The sequence below is a fragment of the Alexandromys fortis genome, unplaced genomic scaffold (assembly GCF_014885135.2).
Source record: "Alexandromys fortis isolate MF-2015 unplaced genomic scaffold, M_Fortis_MF-2015_v1.1 scaffold_129, whole genome shotgun sequence".
Lineage (NCBI taxonomy): Eukaryota > Metazoa > Chordata > Mammalia > Rodentia > Cricetidae > Alexandromys > Alexandromys fortis.
Genome location: NW_026068022.1, coordinates 2,318,685 through 2,335,929, shown reverse-complemented (window position 1 = coordinate 2,335,929; position 17,245 = coordinate 2,318,685). Strand labels below are relative to the sequence as shown.

Genomic DNA, 17,245 nt, shown 5'->3' with positions numbered 1-17,245 from the left:
AGGACACTGTTCCAGGCAAAAAGTACAAGAACTTAAAGTGTGACACAAACTACTGATCACTCAAATATCCCTTCTCCCCAGGCTCTCCTATGTATCTCTGGCTGTCCTGGAACTTGCTATGTAAACTAGGCTTGTCTTGAACTCACAGAGATCCACTTGTCTCTGCTTCATGAGTGCTGTGATTAAAAAGAGTACCACCACACCCAGCTGATCATTCAGATCTTAAACTCCTTGGTTTAGCTTTTGGGCATTCCTAAACCTATTCCATTATCCATACCACTGCCTCCACCATGGTTCCCATAAACTATATTAGCAAGTCTTCAATCATGCACTGAAAGTCTCCCTTTTCCTTCATTTCAAACTTTCTCTGAGGTCATATGACACTAATGGCTGGCAACACTTATTTCTTAAATGTTTTAGATATGTACGCATGCATGATGCCTTAGCTGTAAACCTGTTCAACCACAGAAAAAGAATAATTTTTCTGTCTTAAGAGGAGAAAATAACTCAGATATTTGAGAATCGTTTTGAAAATAAGTTTTAATTAATGAGAAAATAAGATAAAAATTAGGAGTAAAAAGTGCTAGCAAAATTGCTTAGTGCAGGTATAAGATGCTTGCTACTGATGATCTGGATGACCTGAGTTCAGTCCCTGGTACCCACATCACCATGATGGAACAAGGAGGGAACTGAGTTCCACAAGGTGTCCTTTGACCTCCACACACCTGTGGGATGAAGATTACACACACACACACACACACACACACACACACACACACACACTGAGAAAAGCCATTAATAAACTATAGGTTACTTCTCTGTTGGCTATGGAAGGGCTGAAAACAAGAGACCATCTTCTCTCTTACCGGAAGGATGTGTTCTTTTCTTTCTGCTTGGGTAAAATGATTTGTGGAGTAGTCTGTCCAGCAGCAAAAGCAAAGGTACTAAAAATGGACTGAGGATAACGGAACTTCATTAGCTGTTTCTTAAAGATGTCTACCACTTCTGGACTGACTTCTTCATCAAATGCTACCTTAATCAACTAAAGATAAAAGAGACAGACAGCTCTGAATCATTAAGGATTTCTTGACAATTTTTACTCACATCATTGAAAACAACAAAAAACAAATAAAAATGAACAGAAAATAACAATATTAAATAGAAAAATATTAGTAACAGAATTATAACTTTAGAAGTTATAGAATTTTGGAAGTTGTAGGAACTTCGGATAACATGAACTTTTAAAGTTTTAAAAGAAAACAGTGTGACCAGTTAGATGGCTCAGCAGGTGAAGGTGTTTGCAACCTGAGTTTGATCCCTAGAACCCATGTAAAGGTGGGTAGAGAGAAGTGACTCCACATAAGAAGGTGAACCCAAAGAAAAACACATAGTTATCCTCCTGGATATTGGAAATAGACAAGATTGCCAGGCAAAAATTGGGAGATTGTGGGTGGGGGTAAGGTGGGGGTAAGGGGAGATGGAAAGAGAGAAGTGAGAAGGGGAGGATGGGGAGAGCTTGGGGGAATCAGACTGTTGGGATGGAGGAAGGGTGGATATGGGAGCAGGGAAGTATATATCTTAATTAAGGGAGACATTTTAGGGTTGGCAAGAGACTTGACTCTAGAGGGGCTCCCAGATGTTCAAGGAGATGTCCTCAGCTTGTTCCTTGGGCAGCTGAGGACAGAGAACCTGAAATGACCCTATCCTATAGCCACACTGATGAATATCTTGCATATCACCATAGAACCTTCATCTGGCGATGGATGGAGATAGAGACAGAGACCCACATTGGAGAACTGGACTGAGCTCCCAAGGTCCCAATGAGGAGCAGAAGGAGGGAGAATATGAGCAAGGAAGTCAGGACCAGGAGCAAGGAAGGAGGGGTGCACCCATCCACTGAGATGACGGGGCTGATCTAATGGGAGCTCACCAAGACCAGCTGGACTGGGACTAAATAAGCATGGGATAAAACCGGACACTCTGAACGTGGCTGACAATGAGGGCTGATGAGAAGCCAAGGACAATGGCACTGGGTTTTGATTCTACTGCATGTACTGGCTTTGTAGGAGCCTAGTCTGTTTGGATGCTCACCTTCCTAGACCTGGATGGAGAGGGGAGGACCTTGGACTTCCCACAGGGCAGGGAACCCTGACTACTCCTTGGACTGGAGAAGGAGGGGGAGGGGGAATGGGGGAAGAGGGAGAGAAAGGGGAGGAGGTGGAAATTTTTAATAAAAAAAAAGTTGTCCTTTGACTTCTACATACACACTATCACATGCATGCGCATATACAGACAATAAAATAAAACTTAAAAGTAAAAAAGTGACATTTAGAAAAGTTTATTTGCAATACAGGCTGTCAGTTGATGAGAAGAATCATGCTCTTGAAGTTGGTTTTCTTGAAAACTATCTTTTCTATAATGGGATAGGGAATTATCCTAGGTGAATTAGAAAATGTGCTCTTTCTATTTTTCAACTGCTTGGTCTAGATAAAGAATGTAGCCTAATAGGGTTCCTCCTTATCCATAGATACAAACAAATCTAGGAATAGAAAGTCAGTGTCAAAGGAATTACAAATAGTGCAGATAGGCAACATTTAAGTGTAGAACTCATTGGCAGCTACAACAGTAGGAAGATCTCCAGGAGTTAAGGCTGCCAGGTGTTGTGAGAAGGGTCAAATTCTAACCAGCAGCAGAAAGGGCACAGGACCTCTGAGGTGAGGCCCCTCCACTTGAAAGAGAGAGGCAAACACTGAGATTCTTGGGAGTCTGAGAAGTCAGCAACAAGAAACAAAGAATAGGAAAATCAAACTCTTACAGACACAAACTTTAAAAAGAAACAATCAATGCTCATTCACTTCCAGTCCAGTTGGAGTTGGTGAGCTACCGTTAGCTCAAGTAAACTGTCTTAGTGGATGAACCCTTCATGGTCTTGAATTCCTTGCTCATACTCTCACTCCTTCCACTCTTCAACTGGATCTTGGGAGATTAGTCTAGTACTCTGATGTGGGTCATTGCCTCTGTTCCCATCTGTTGTTGGTCCAAGGTTCTATGGAGATATTTACGAGCATGGGAACAACCAAGCCCCTTTGAAGGGGGTTGACAGTTGGGGCAGACTGAGGGGCCTCTGATAGTAACATTGGCATTTGTCTCTACTGCATGTACTGGCTTCTTGGGATCCTATTCCCTTTGGATGTAAACCTTGCTCAACCTGGATGTAGTGGGGGAGGGCCTTGGACTTTCCACAGGGTGGGGTGCATGGCCCTTTCTTGGGATTGGAGGAGGTGGGGTGGGAGGGTCTGTGCGGGGAGAGGGAGGGGAGTGGGGAGAGAGGAGGAAGTGGGAATTTGGATTGGTATTTTTTAAGTAATAATATAATAAATAAAAAAAGAAACAATCAAGAAAAGGTCCCTTCCCCCACCCACAGTGTGCACCATTGTTTCTACAGGTTTGGTAAGTCAGAGGCTTCTGGAAAAGTCACCGTTTCTTTGGGGGGGTCACTTAGTCATTCCTGACAATAGTGTCTGAGCTCCAACTAAACTTCTCAGAGTTTTACTTTCCCCACAGAAAAGCTACAGAGTATTTCCTTCTGAAACAGAGAATTATTGTTACCTAAAGTTTTATCAGCAGGAGTTGAGAAATAAGTTGTCAGAGAATAAGAGCCATTGCATATCTGACTGATAATTTGTTGGCCAAGGGAATCCTGAAGTGTTGTGATAATTTTCTTTGTGCTCTAACAAATCAAGCTTGCCTAAAGACCAGAGGGTAGTGCTAGCCCCTAGTTAACCACAGAGGTCTGGAGGTCTGTACAGACAGACAGGAAGTGATATGGCTGGGCAGAGAGAGAAATTTAAGGTGGGAGGAGACAGGAGCTTGCCCTTTTTCAGTTGAGGAGTTAGCAAGGTAAGAATTGGCTGTGGCTTGTTCCTTTGTCTCTCTTATCTTTTCAGCATTTACCCCAGTATCTGTCTCTGTTTTTTTTTTATTTATTAAAACCAATTAGAATTTGCGCAACCCTGAAGTGTAGTGTCTATTCAAAGCCAAAGCCAACCCTCCCAGATACTCACCTTCTTATGCCCAGCCTCTGACTTCTGACCCCATGACCATAGAAAATAGATACATTACCAGATCTGTAGAAGATTTTTTATTAGAAGGGCTTTCTTTCTTGATATATGTTGAGTATTGTGCATGTGGAAATATAAAGTTGAAAATATTCTAAAAACACTGTGTGATTTGGGTTTTGAAGTTTTGAACCGGGACATCAAGTGAGAGAGTCTTTGCAAGTATTCTAAAATATGAAACACTTATGGTATACCTGGAAAGATGCTGATGTAATCTGCAGCCCTTCTTGCATGTTCTGCTGTAGTTGGTTCTGCATGGTTATCTTCTTCTCCTTGGTGATGGAGGCAATGGGAAAACTCCGCACAACTGTTTGTTCACCAACTGTAGAAGACAGGACTCAGACTCACCAATAGCACTTTATAGCTAAGATCTAGTCTCTTCTAAAGACATATATCAGCAGAGAACAATGCCAGGGATGCATTGAGAGAAAATGCCAAGATTTTAGAATTTCAGTTTTTTAAAGACAAGGTCTCTCATGCTGGGTGTGGTGGCATAGGCCTTTAATGCCAACACTCAGGAGGCAGAGGCAGGCAGAACTCTGAGTTTTGTGCCATCCTGGTCTACAGAGTGAGCTCCAGGACATCCAGGGCTACACATAGAAACCCTATTTCAAACAAACAAACAAACAAACAAACAAACAAACAAACAAACAAACCAAAGCAACAACAACAAAAGAAAAAAAAAGACAAGGTTTGTATAGCCCTGATTGTCCTGGGACATCCTATGTAGACCAGGCTGGCCTTGAACTCACAGAGATCTGCCTGCCTCTGTCTCCAAGTACAGGAATGAAACAAGTGTGCCATCACACCCAAAATCATTTATTTGTTTTATTGTACTGCAATATATATGTCCTAAGACATATATATATATATATACATATATACATGTATATATACACATATATTTTATAGAATACAGGAACTGGGGCATCTGCCCATCCTCATTGTTTCTGTCTATTGCGTGCATATAAAATTGCCTAGTGTAAGGCAGTCATACAGGAATGGGCTTTATGCTGTAATAAAGATGTAACCTCCAATACTGAAAGGAAAGCCAAGATAGTTAATGTAATGTTAAAAAAAAAAAAGAACATATTTTTGGGGAGGTTGAGGGGAGATAGTTTGTTACTACAGGTTGATCACAAACTCATGATCCTTTTGCATCATCCTCACGAGGGCTAGTACTATAGGCCTAAGTTATAAAAATCTGTTTCCACATGTAGTAAAAGGTATCTGTTAAGTTTTAAACCCAGTACAAATGGCTAAGATACCTATTTAACATATGGAAGTAGACCTGTCAGGTGCTCCCAACACCTCCCACTCCTATTACAGGGACCTTCTGGCTTGCACACCCTGCTTCCTTCCCTGAACTCACCAGTCCTGGGGGCTGGGCTGCTCTTAACCCACCCTTTTATACTTTGGCCTCCTGGCTGCTGCACCTGGTACCCCTTTCTTCCCTCTCCCCATATGGCCCAGCTCAGTCTGGTCATGTCCACCTTGAATCTACCAGATGTTCCTGGTCCACTATGCTCTCCCATACATTTACAATAAACTTTTCCTCCACCATACCTAGAAGCTCTCATGTTCTTTCCTTCTCATTTCTTTTTTTCATTCAGTACTGCTCAATGTTTCTTCCAGAAAGCCTTTGGAAGATGAGTCTAGCTGTGTGTCCAAGAGTTTTAGGAATTTAAACATTTTATAAAGCAAGAATGTGAAAATACAAACCACCTGTGGGTATGAAGATATGTCTAGAAAAGAATTATCATGGCCTTCCTTGGACAGTTTCCAGGTCTCCATCCGGGGAACGTCACATGAACACAACTGACATGATAACAACTCCTCAGTTCAAGTGAACAAGTAATCCGAGGACCTGAGCACTCCAGAAAAGGAGACAATCTATGCTGGTGGATAGAGGAGAATTTCTGCAACATGTGGGAGGGCAGACAAACGCTGGAGAGAGGACAGGGTTTGAATTTGCAGAGGAAGAGGGAAGGCATTTTAGGCAATTGACAGGAACAGCAATAAAGGCCTCAGCCAGTGAGCCAGAGCAGGGAAGACATGGACTAGGATTATTGGATTGCTTCTATTTGTTCCCTCTCCTCAGAACTCCTCATTCTCTGGATTTGTCAACCTCCATCCTGAAAAATCCCGACTATCCACTTATTAAGTTCATATCCAGATGTTAAGCAAAGCTGGGATATACATTTAAGTTCTAATAAGTATTAAACAACCTATACCTATATAATACATGGAAAACCCCCAAGTTTCTATGTGTTAATAAAGGGGAAATTTTAAACTAGAAATTTAAAAAGAAATTAAAAAAAAAGTTTTCTCTGACAAAAACATTTTCCCAAAACACACAATTAACATTAAAATTGCAAAGAAAAGAGAACAAAATGAGATTTCAGAAATCTACCTTTTTTCTTTTCTGGGTTGGAAATGATATGTAAATCATTGTCATGGACTGAATAAAATCTCAAGTGCCATACAGGGACCCCTGCTCTGATGGCATGTGCTGGGTCATACCTAGCTGATCATGTGGAGTCCCTCTGAAGAGAATTCTGTATGTGGTGAGGAACAAGGCACCTTCTGCAGGCAGGAGCTGCGGACCTCCTAGGAGACCTCCTGTGGCTTCTTCCCGACCATCAGGGTCTAACAGGACCCGGAGACCTTCACATATAATCTCTTCTCCCGGCAGGAGAGCTGGCCGAAGAATCTTGGGCTAAAAATAGGGAATGATTTAAAAGCAACTCTTGTGGGGTTTCCACCATTTAGCTCCAGGTTACTTTTTCATGTATGATCTGGAAACCCTGAGCCAACCCAAGCCTGACTGGGAGGAAACAGATGTGAAGTTTCTAAGTCCAAGTATAAAAAGATTCCTTGCAGCATTGCTTTTGAATACTAAAAACATAGGGAAATAACTTGAAAATTTGCAATGTCCATTCAAATAACCATTGTACAATATTTTATAAAATAAAATGTAAAAGAAAAAACATTAAGACTGTGAATAACTGATAGAGGTAGTGCTATGGTAGCTACAGCAGAAACGGGGGTGGAAGGGAAAATGCTACACTGTGCATTTCTTTTAAGCTCACATTTTATACAAAACAATACTATATTGTAAACAGAAGAAACAAATACTTAAATGGATTTGTTTTTTATTTGTTTGGTTTTTGGAGACAGTGTTTCTCTGTGTAACAGTCTTGGCTGTCCTGGAACTCTGTAGACCAGGCTGGCTTCAAACTCACAGAGATCTGCCTGCCTCCGCCCCTACCTCCTGAGGGTTGAGATTTTACTTTATTTTATCTTTTGGACAGGGTTTCTTCCGAGAGTAAAGAATACAGACCATTAGATACTCAAGATTGGCTGTGAATTCCTCATCCTATTGCAACCACTTTCTAAGTTCTGAAACTACAGTGAGTGCTGCCATTCCTGGCTCCATAGTTAGCTTTTGTTGTTTGTCCTGACTGGCCTGCTATTATGTAGACCAGGTTGGCACTGAACTCACACAGATCCACCCGCCCATTTCCTCAGTGCTAGGACTAAAGGCATGCACTACCATGGATAGCCATGGATTTATATTTTAAAAAAAGCGTTATACTTTTTTAAAAATATTTTTTATTTAATTTTATTTTATGTGCATTAGTGTGAAGGTGTCAGATCCCCTGGAACTGGAGTTACAGTCAGTTGTTAGCTGTCATGTGGGTGTTGGGAATTGAATTTGGGTCCTCTGGAAGAGCAGTCAGTGCTCTTAACCACTGAGCCATCTCTCCAGTCTGAGAGTTATACTTTTTGGCCAAGTAATGAACTTTACACATGAGAAATTTAGTTCAATGTCCAGTATAAGAGAAACAATATGATAAGATTCCTCTTGGGAGATGTGGGCAGGGAAAGAAATCATTCTCCTTGAACATCTGTGCTTTAATCAGAGATTAAAACTATCTAAGTCAAGCAGGGCATACTGGTGCACACCTTTAACCTAAGCACTTGGCGCTGAGGCAGGTAGATCTCTGTGAGTATGAGGCCAGACTGACCCACACAGTGAGTTTCAGGATAGTCATAGCTATATACTGGGACCCTGTCTCAAAAAAAAAAAAAAGATAGAAAGAATAGAAACTCAAAATCCAAAATAAAAACCAAAATTAAACAAACAAAACAACAATAAAACTCCCTTCAAAACAAAATGACCTAAATCAGCATTATTTTTTTTTTCAGGCTCTAGGAATCCTAGAACTAAAAGCAGAAATCAAAGTTTATTGACTATTGTATCTTAAGCCTCAGGCAGAACTGCTGCTCCAACCTGTGTGGCTTCAGATCACTCCTTTGGGTGTATTTTTAATAGTTCTGCCCAAATTCTAGTCTGCAATAGGCATGAAGCCAGTAGCAAAATAACTGTTGAGTGGCTTCCTCAAATACAGATTTCTAGGTCCCAGGGTTTTCTAATCAGGAGACCAAGGACGCCAAATCCTTAATCTACTTCCCTGATGTTTGTTGTGGACAGCCAGATTCAAGAACCCAGCACTTTTATGGTAAATGTTTAAATCTTTTCTTTTTTGGGTAGGAGGAAGGTATATAAACCCTGGGATTGATCTTGGGAATTAAAATTATTCATAATTTATGACCTCTGTATAAAAGTAGAGTTAACAAGAGGTTACTGTTGTTCTTTCGTTGAATCATAAAAAAGACAGCATTCACATTTCAGCGGTTTACAAAATTCTATATGGAAAACTCCCCAGAACCTTCACTGCCCCATTCAAACTGTAAGCAGCTGAGAAGAAGCCCGTTGCTGCTGTGCACCGTGAAAGCACAGTGTGGAGTCATTACCTTCTGGATAGGTGGAAGTCTTCTACTCTCTCGGTGCACTGCCTCTAGGGTCTCAATGTGCATAGCTACAATTCCTAGGATGAGCCAGAGGATTCAAAAGGAAAGAAAATAAACCAGAGAGAACAAAAAGCAAATTCCAGATATTTTAGAATGAAAAACTAATAAAGTTTGACAGTTTCTCCCAAAGTTAAAATATAATAACCATGTAATCCATAAAATTCTATTCCTAGGCATATACAACTAAAAAATTGAAAATAAATACTCAGATACCTGTAAGCAAATATTCATAGTATCATCATTCACAAATCTCTAAAAGCAGAAAAACCCATATCTCTATTGACAAATGAATGGCTGCACAAGTAGGATATATCCATAGAATGGAATAGTATTCAACCATAAAAAATGAGCGAAGTAACACATGGATGAACCATGTAAACATCATATGCTAAGTGAAAAAAACTGGACACAAAATTGAAACATTATATGACTCTACATATGTAAAATCATTAGAATAGAAAAGTTCATGAAAACAGAAAGCTGGTTAGCTATTTCCAGAGGCAGGAAGAAACAAAATTTATTACCTAATATTAGTTCCTGAATATCTAATATCTATTTTGAGTAACTGAAAAGTTTAGGAAATAATGGTGATTTATAGAACACTGTGGATATAATTAATGCAACTCTTATGCTATGTATTTGCCACAATGCAATAAAACTTTAGAACCTGTCACGGTGGCACATGCCTATAATCCCAGCACTTGGAAAGTACAAGCTGGGGATCAGGAAATCAAGGCTAGCCTGGGGACAGTGTGATGTGAGGTTAGCTTGGGTTACACAAGACCTTGTCTTAGAAAACAAAACAACAGTAAAAGAAATAAAAAGCAAATCAGAGAAAAAGCAGGCGCTCAGGCACTGTCCTGGGACCTAGGTCCCTGGAGCACTCTGATTCCTTAGCCTATGTGAGGTGATCCATTACCTGGTATCATGCAGTGGAGACTCCTGATGTGGTCCTGAGTCACTCCACTCTCTGTGCAAACCTTGTCAATAAATCGGGCAATGAACCTTACAACGGAGTTGGCAACATCATTATTTTCTGAGTCTTCAAACCCACTCTCTGTATCATAGCTCTCGGCTACACTTCCTGCAATACTAAGAGAGTTAAGGAAAGAAATCATGGTCAGGTCTCAAATTAAGAAAAAAGAATGACAACATCATAGACCCTTCACAGAGGTGTACACTCAGTAGAAGGGTTTCTTTCTGTTGGTGGCAGGTGTGAAATGTTGCTTTCTATGTGTGTTTAAGCATCATCTATTGGGCTAAGATTTATTTTTGTAAGCAATACCTTCTATTATTCTCCCAAAAGGAACTTAGAAACCACAGAAAATAAAGCAAAGGAATACTGTGTCATTTATTCTCTGCTACCAGAACCTCCTTAAAAAAACAAAAAAAACAAAAACAAACAAACAAAAAAACTTGTCTTTCCAAGTTGATGTCACAGAGAGGCGAGGAATGTGGCTGATGCTAGTGACTGTGGAAAGTGTGCCCTAGTAGGCAGAGTAAATGAACCCTTTTGAGAAATCTACATGTTCTTCCACATGGAAGAATGCGATTGTTATGATCCTCTTTCTCTTGCCAGAATTTTTCTCCCAGCTCCCCTGCACTCCTCCCTTGCAGTAAATTATAACCCTTAGAGCCACTGTGAAGCCACATTCTTCTTCCAGAGCAAGGCAACTCATCCGAAATGAAACGAAGCAGGACTGAATAAAAAGGGAAAAAGGAGCTATCTGAAGGAGTCTGACAAAAGTTTATGAGAACTACAACTAGCAGGTGTTGTTGGAGCACCTATGATAAAGAGCTAAAACTGCTGCTCAGGGCTGGTTCATTCATTTGTTCGTTCATTCATTCATTCTTCATTCAAGCACCTATTCAGTTAAATATTTTTACCCAGCACCTACTATCTGCAAAGATGTAGAGAACTGAACAATGAACACAACAAAGAAAGGACATAGATACTATGCAGACATGAAAATATATCAGACTGTGATGTGATAGAACAGCGTGGGAAGCTGATAGGACGATTACAAGCTTGAGGCCAGCCTAGTGAGATCTGGTCTCAAAAAACCCCAATCTCAATACCATACCTCCATAAGGCCAAGAAACAATCACTTTGACCAGAAGTTGCTCACCAGTCGTTTTTCAGAGCACTTGGCTTTAGCAGAATGTAACTGATGGGCCAATCAGTAGTAATAGACTGCCAGATTAGGTTATAAAATAGAAGAAAGTATATGTGTGTGTCAGATTATGCAGGATGAAGGAAAGTTTGTTTGTAACAGAAAGGATGAGCAAGCTATAGATGGGAAAAATGGTCAATTCTGAAATATATACAGTAATATGTGCTGTTTCTGCTGAGGTCCTATTACTTGGAGAAGAGAAGGCGCTGCGTGCTCCATCTTATTACCTGTTTGTGACAATGCTGTTGCTCCCACTTTCCCAGTCTCCTGGAGCTGAGGCGCGAAGGAGCTTGTTTTTACTTGTGTCTAGTGGGACTAGCAGGTTAACCATTAGGTTTGCAAAGTGAATGGCTTGACTGAAGACAGTGCTTTCTTCATGTTGTACCAGCTCCTGCTGAGTTGACTTGCTCAGAGTAGGCCAAAGGCGAAGCTGCTCGGCTGCCAAGTCCATTGCTGTCTTCTCTTGATGTTGGCCATTGGGAAGCTTAACCCAGAAGATAAAGCAAAACAAGTTAAGGGTGAATACCCATTACTACATTTGTGTACAAAGGGTGAATACCCATCATTGCATGTGTGCTCCAAGGGTGAATACCCATCACTGCATGTGTGCTCCACAGACATGGAAGGTGCTGAAATCTGTCCATGACTTAAATCTAGTTCTTCTATTGGGATATTCTGTATATTTTAGTATAGTTTTTTATCAGTATATACAAATTTTTTAAAAAAAATCAAGAAATTATTTAAAGACCAGGAAAATGGATTTCCTTTTTTATTTTGAGAAAGGATCTCATCTTTCATTTGTTGTATGCTGAAATAACTGTGAACTCTTGAGCTTCCTGCCCTCACCTCCCAAGTGCTGGGATTACTAATGTACGTCAGCATGTTGGGCTGAGTCTCTTGAAAATCATGGGAAGCATTTATTAAGTACCTGTATTAGCAGAGTGAAACTCAGCATAACAACCAAAGTGCACTGCAGTGTTTACCCCTGGCCTGCATGCTTTTGTTGGCACCACATGGCAAATTCAAAGGAGCAGTAGCAAAACACAGATGCATGTTTCTCACTCAAACATCTCACTGTGTTTACATCTCACTCTGTGGTTTTACCTCTTTGAAGCTACTCGTTACAAAAATTAACAAAGATTTCTCATAAATGCCCTTGCAGGAACACTTCAGTAGTATCTGCCAAAACTATTGTCTTTTTCTCTTCTGCTCTTTGAGAGGAAATGGTCACAAAAGGTCATAAAAAGTACAGCTAGATCTCCTTATAATGTGTAGTTAAACATCACACACACACAGACACACACGCAAAAAAACATACTGTGAAATTTTAAAGATGGGTTTCCTAGAAGGCTGAAGCGATAGCTGGTAACAGCAAATCACATCTGCAAAGTATTTTATCTAGCCAGGGAAAGCTAAAACATATATTGTATCTAATTCAATGCCCAGAGATAGGTTTCTTTTCCAGAAGGAAGGACACAACAGCTGTGACACAATTGCTGTATGAATGATTTGTAGATATATCAATATCAGCAAATCACAGTTGCTTAAAAATTAATGAAGAAGAGGCCAGCAACCTAGGCTGGAACAGGTCTAAGGTGACAAGCTCCATGGGTGCGGGACTGAGCCAGCAACCTAGGCTGGAGCGAGGCTGAGACAGCAAACTCCATAGGAGCAGGTACAGGTGAGCAACTGCTGAGTGAATGGGCCAGAGTCAGAGACCGCTGCAGATCCAGGCATGAATCTGGGACCTTCTAGGGAGTAGGCCTGAGCCAGGACCTCTGTGGGTCTGGGTGTGAGTCTGGGACCTCTGACGGAGTAGGCCTGAGCCAGGTCCTCTGTGGGTCCAGGTGCTTCCAAGTCTGGGACCTCCGAGGGAGAAGATTGGAGCCAGAGACCTTTGCAGACTAACCCCAAGCCAGGGACCTCTGTAGGAGCAGATCCAGACCAGGGACATTTATAGAAACAGGTCTGAACTGTGAAGCTAGACCAGAGCAGGCCTGAGACAGCAAACTCCACGGGATTTGAACAAACCCTGGAAGCTCTGAGTGACCTCCAGAAAAACAGAGTGACCAAAGGCATTGACTGTACCATGAGGAACAACCATCTGAGCCTTGGATTCACTGGCACCTAGAATATTAGTCACCAGAGTCACAGATAGCAACAACCACACCAATTAGAGGAAAAGATGAGTAGATAAGGTAGGAACACACGCAACAACACAAAGAGCAACACGACACCAGGAAAATCTGGAGATCCTACAACAGCAATACTTGAACAACCAAATATACATGAAGCAGAAGAAAATGACCTAAAAAATAACTTCAGGAGAATGTTTGAAACTCTTAAAGAGGAAATGAGAAATTCCCTCAAAGAAATGGAGGAAAAGACAAAAATTTAGAAGACATCAAACATCAGCAAATCCATTAAAGAAAACCAAGAAAAAGCAGTCAAATATATGAAAGAAACTATTCAAGACTTGAAAACTAAAATAGAGACAATAAAGAAAACACAAGCTGATGGAATTATAGAAACAGAAATCATGAGAAAACGATCAGGAACCACAAATGCAAACCTAAACAGCAGAATACAAGAGATGGAAGAAAGAATCTCAAGAGCTGAAGATACAATAGAGGAAATAGATTCATCAGCCAAACAAAGCATTAAATCTGACAAAACCTTAACACAAAATTTCCAGGAAATATGGAACACCATGAAAAGACCAAACCTAAGAATAAAAGGTATAGAAGAAGTTCAATTCAAAGGCACAGAAAAATATATTTAACAAAATCATAGAAGAAAACTTTCCCCACCTAAAGAAAGATATGTCTGTGAAGATACAAGAAACTAACAGACACCAAATAGACTGGATCAAAAAAAAAAAAAAAAGGCCCCTAACCACATAATAATCAAAACACTAAACACACAAAATAAGGAAAGCATATTAAGGGATGCAAAAGAAAAAGGCCAAGTAACATATAGAGGGAGACCTATCAGAATTATACCCGACTTCTCATTTGAGACAATGAAAGCCAGAAGGTCATGGTCAAGCATTTTGCAGACATTAAGAGACCACAGATAGCAGCCCAGACTACAATTCTGAGCAAAATTTTCAATCACCATAGAAGGACAAAACAAGATATTACATCACAGAACCAGATTTAATTAATACCTAGCCACAAACCCAGCTCTATACAAAGTACTAGAAGGAAAACTCCAACTCAAGGAAGTTGGCTACATCTGTACAAAAATACAGACATTTGATGATCTCACAGCAGCAAGTCCCAAAGAAGGGAAGAACACACAAATTAACATAACCAACAATGAAAACTAAATCAACAGGAGATAGCAATCACTGGTCATTAATATCCTTTAATATAAATGGACCTCAACTCACCTATAAAAAGACACAGGCTAACAAATTGGATACAATCCTTCTGCTGCACATAAGAAACACAATTCAACCTCACAGACAGACATCACCTCAGAGCAAGGGTTGGAAAAAAATTTCCAATCAAATACTTCTAAAGCTTAAATCATACATTAAACCCCACATACTAATAGGGGGAAACTTCAACACTCCACTCTCACCACTGGACATGTCAGTTAGACAAAAAAATTAACAGAGAAATAAGGGAACTAACAGATGTTATGACTCAAATGGACTTAACAGACATCTATAGAATATTTCATCCAAACAAAAAAAAAATAGCTTCTTATCAGCACTTCAAGGAGCCTTCTCAAAAACTGACCACATACTAGGTAACAAAACAAAGCTTAACAGAGACAAAAAAAATTGGAATAACCCCATGTATCTTATCAGATCACCATGGCTTAAAATTAGAATTCAACAGCAATACTAATTCCAGAAATCCCACAAACACATGGAAATTAAACAATGCTCACCTGAATCATCAATGGGTCAAGGAAGAAATAAGGGGAGAAATTAAAGACATCATATAAGTCAATGAAAATGACCACACAACATACCCAAATTTATGGGATACAATGAAAACAGTTTTAAGAGGAACATTCATAGCATTAAAAGCTTACATAAAGAACTGGAAAAATTCCATGCTAGTGAATTAAGAGAACATTTGAAAACTCTATAACAAAAAGAACCAAACACACCCAAGGGAACTAGAAGGCAGGAAATAATCAAATTAAGAGCTGAAATCAACAAAATAGAAACAAATAAATACAAAGAATCAATGAGACAAAGAGTTGGTTCTTTGAGAAAAATCAACAAAATAGATAAACCTTTATCCAAATGAACCAAAAGACAGAGAAAGAATATCGAAATTAATAAAATAAGAAATGAAATGGAGACATAACAACAGACATGGAAGAAATACAGAGAATCATCAGGTCATATTTCAAAAACCTGTACTACGCAAAATTGGAAAACTTAAAGGAAATGGACAACTTTCTGGATAAATATCACTTATCAAAATTAAATCAAGACCAGATAAACAAATTAAACAGACCTATAACTGCTGAAAAAATAGAAACAGTCATCAAAAGTCTCCCAACCAAAATAAGTCCAGGACCAGATAGTTTCAGCTTAGAATTTTACAAGACTTTCAAAGAAGAACTAATACCAATATTCCTCAAGTTTTTCCATACAACAGAAACAGAAGGAACAATACCAAACTCCTTTTATGAGGCTACAATTACCTTGATACCCAAACCACAAAAAGACATTACTAAGAAAGAGAATTACAGACCAATCTCATTCATGAACATTGATGCAAAAATACCCAATACTGGCAAATCGAATCCAAGAACACATCAGAACCATCATCCACCATGATCAAGTTGGCTTCATCCGCGAGATGCAGGGATGGTTCAACATATAAAAATTTGTTAATGTAATTCACTATATAAACAAACTGAAAAATAAAAGCCACATGATCATCTCATTAGATGCTGAAAAAGCTTTCAACAAAATATAACATCCCTTTATGATAAAGGTCTTGGGGAGAGTAGGGATTACAAGGAACATACCTAAACATGATAAAGACAATATACAGCAAGCCAATAGCCAACATCAAACTAAATGGCGAGAAACTCACAGCAACACCACTGAAATCAGAAAAAGACAAGGTTGTTCACTCTCTCCATATCTAGTCAATATAGTTCTTGTGGTCCTAGCTAGAGCAATAAGACAACAAAAGGAGATTAAGGGGATTCGAATCAGAAACGTCAAACACCACTATTTGCTGATGATATGATAGTTTACATAAGTGATCCCAAAAATTCTACCAGGCAACTTCTATAACTCATAAACATTTTCAGTAATGTACCAGGATACAAGATTAACTCAAAAAATCAGTAGCCATCTTGTACACAGATGATAAATGGGCTGAGAAAGAAAGAAAGAAAGAAAGAAAGAAAGAAAGAAAGAAAGAAAGAAAAACATCACCATTCACAACAGCCACAAATAGCATAAAATATCTCAGAGTAACTCCAACCAAATAAGTGGAAGACTTGTATGACAAGAACTTTAAATCTTTGAAGAATGGAATTGAAGAAGACACCAAAAAAGTGGAAAGATCTCCCATGCTCCTGGGTAGATAGAATTAACACAGTAAAAATGGCAATCATACCAAAAGCAATCTACAGATTCAATACAATGCCCATCAAAATCCCAGCAAAATTCTTCACAGACCTCGAAAGAACGGTACTCAACTTCATATGGAAAAGCGAAAAACCCAGGATAGTCAAAACAATCCTGTACAATAAAGGAATTTCTGGAGACATCACAATTCCGGACTTCAAACTCTACTACAGAACTACAGTACTGAAAACAGCCTAGTATTGGCATAAGAACAGACAGGATCTCAATTTTCTCCCTGGCAATTTTGTCTACTTCCCATAGCCAAGAGGATAACTATATGATTTTCCTTGGGTTCACCTTCTTATTTAGCTTCTTTAGGTTCACCAGGTATACACTCCGTGACCTTTATTTATGGCTAGAAACCAATTATGAGTGAGTACATCCCATGTTCATCTTTTTGGGTCTGGGTTACCTCGCTCAGGATAGTGTTTTCTATTTCCATCCATTTGCATGCAAAA

At 39.5% G+C, this 17,245-nt stretch overlaps 1 protein-coding gene across 2 annotated transcripts in view; it reads right to left on the bottom strand.

Moving 5' to 3' along the window:
- Window positions 1–17,245, bottom strand: part of Sbf2 (SET binding factor 2) — a 371,745-nt gene that overhangs the window by 61,106 nt on the left and 293,394 nt on the right. For both annotated transcript variants that reach the window (XM_050163377.1, XM_050163379.1), the window contains exons 19-24: window positions 11,398–11,654; window positions 9,916–10,088; window positions 8,940–9,013; window positions 6,642–6,837; window positions 4,313–4,440; window positions 867–1,042 (exon numbers count right to left, since the gene is read on the bottom strand). In XM_050163377.1, coding sequence (XP_050019334.1) covers window positions 867–1,042; window positions 4,313–4,440; window positions 6,642–6,837; window positions 8,940–9,013; window positions 9,916–10,088; window positions 11,398–11,654 — 1,004 coding nt within the window. The remainder of the gene's footprint in view (window positions 1–866; window positions 1,043–4,312; window positions 4,441–6,641; window positions 6,838–8,939; window positions 9,014–9,915; window positions 10,089–11,397; window positions 11,655–17,245) is intronic.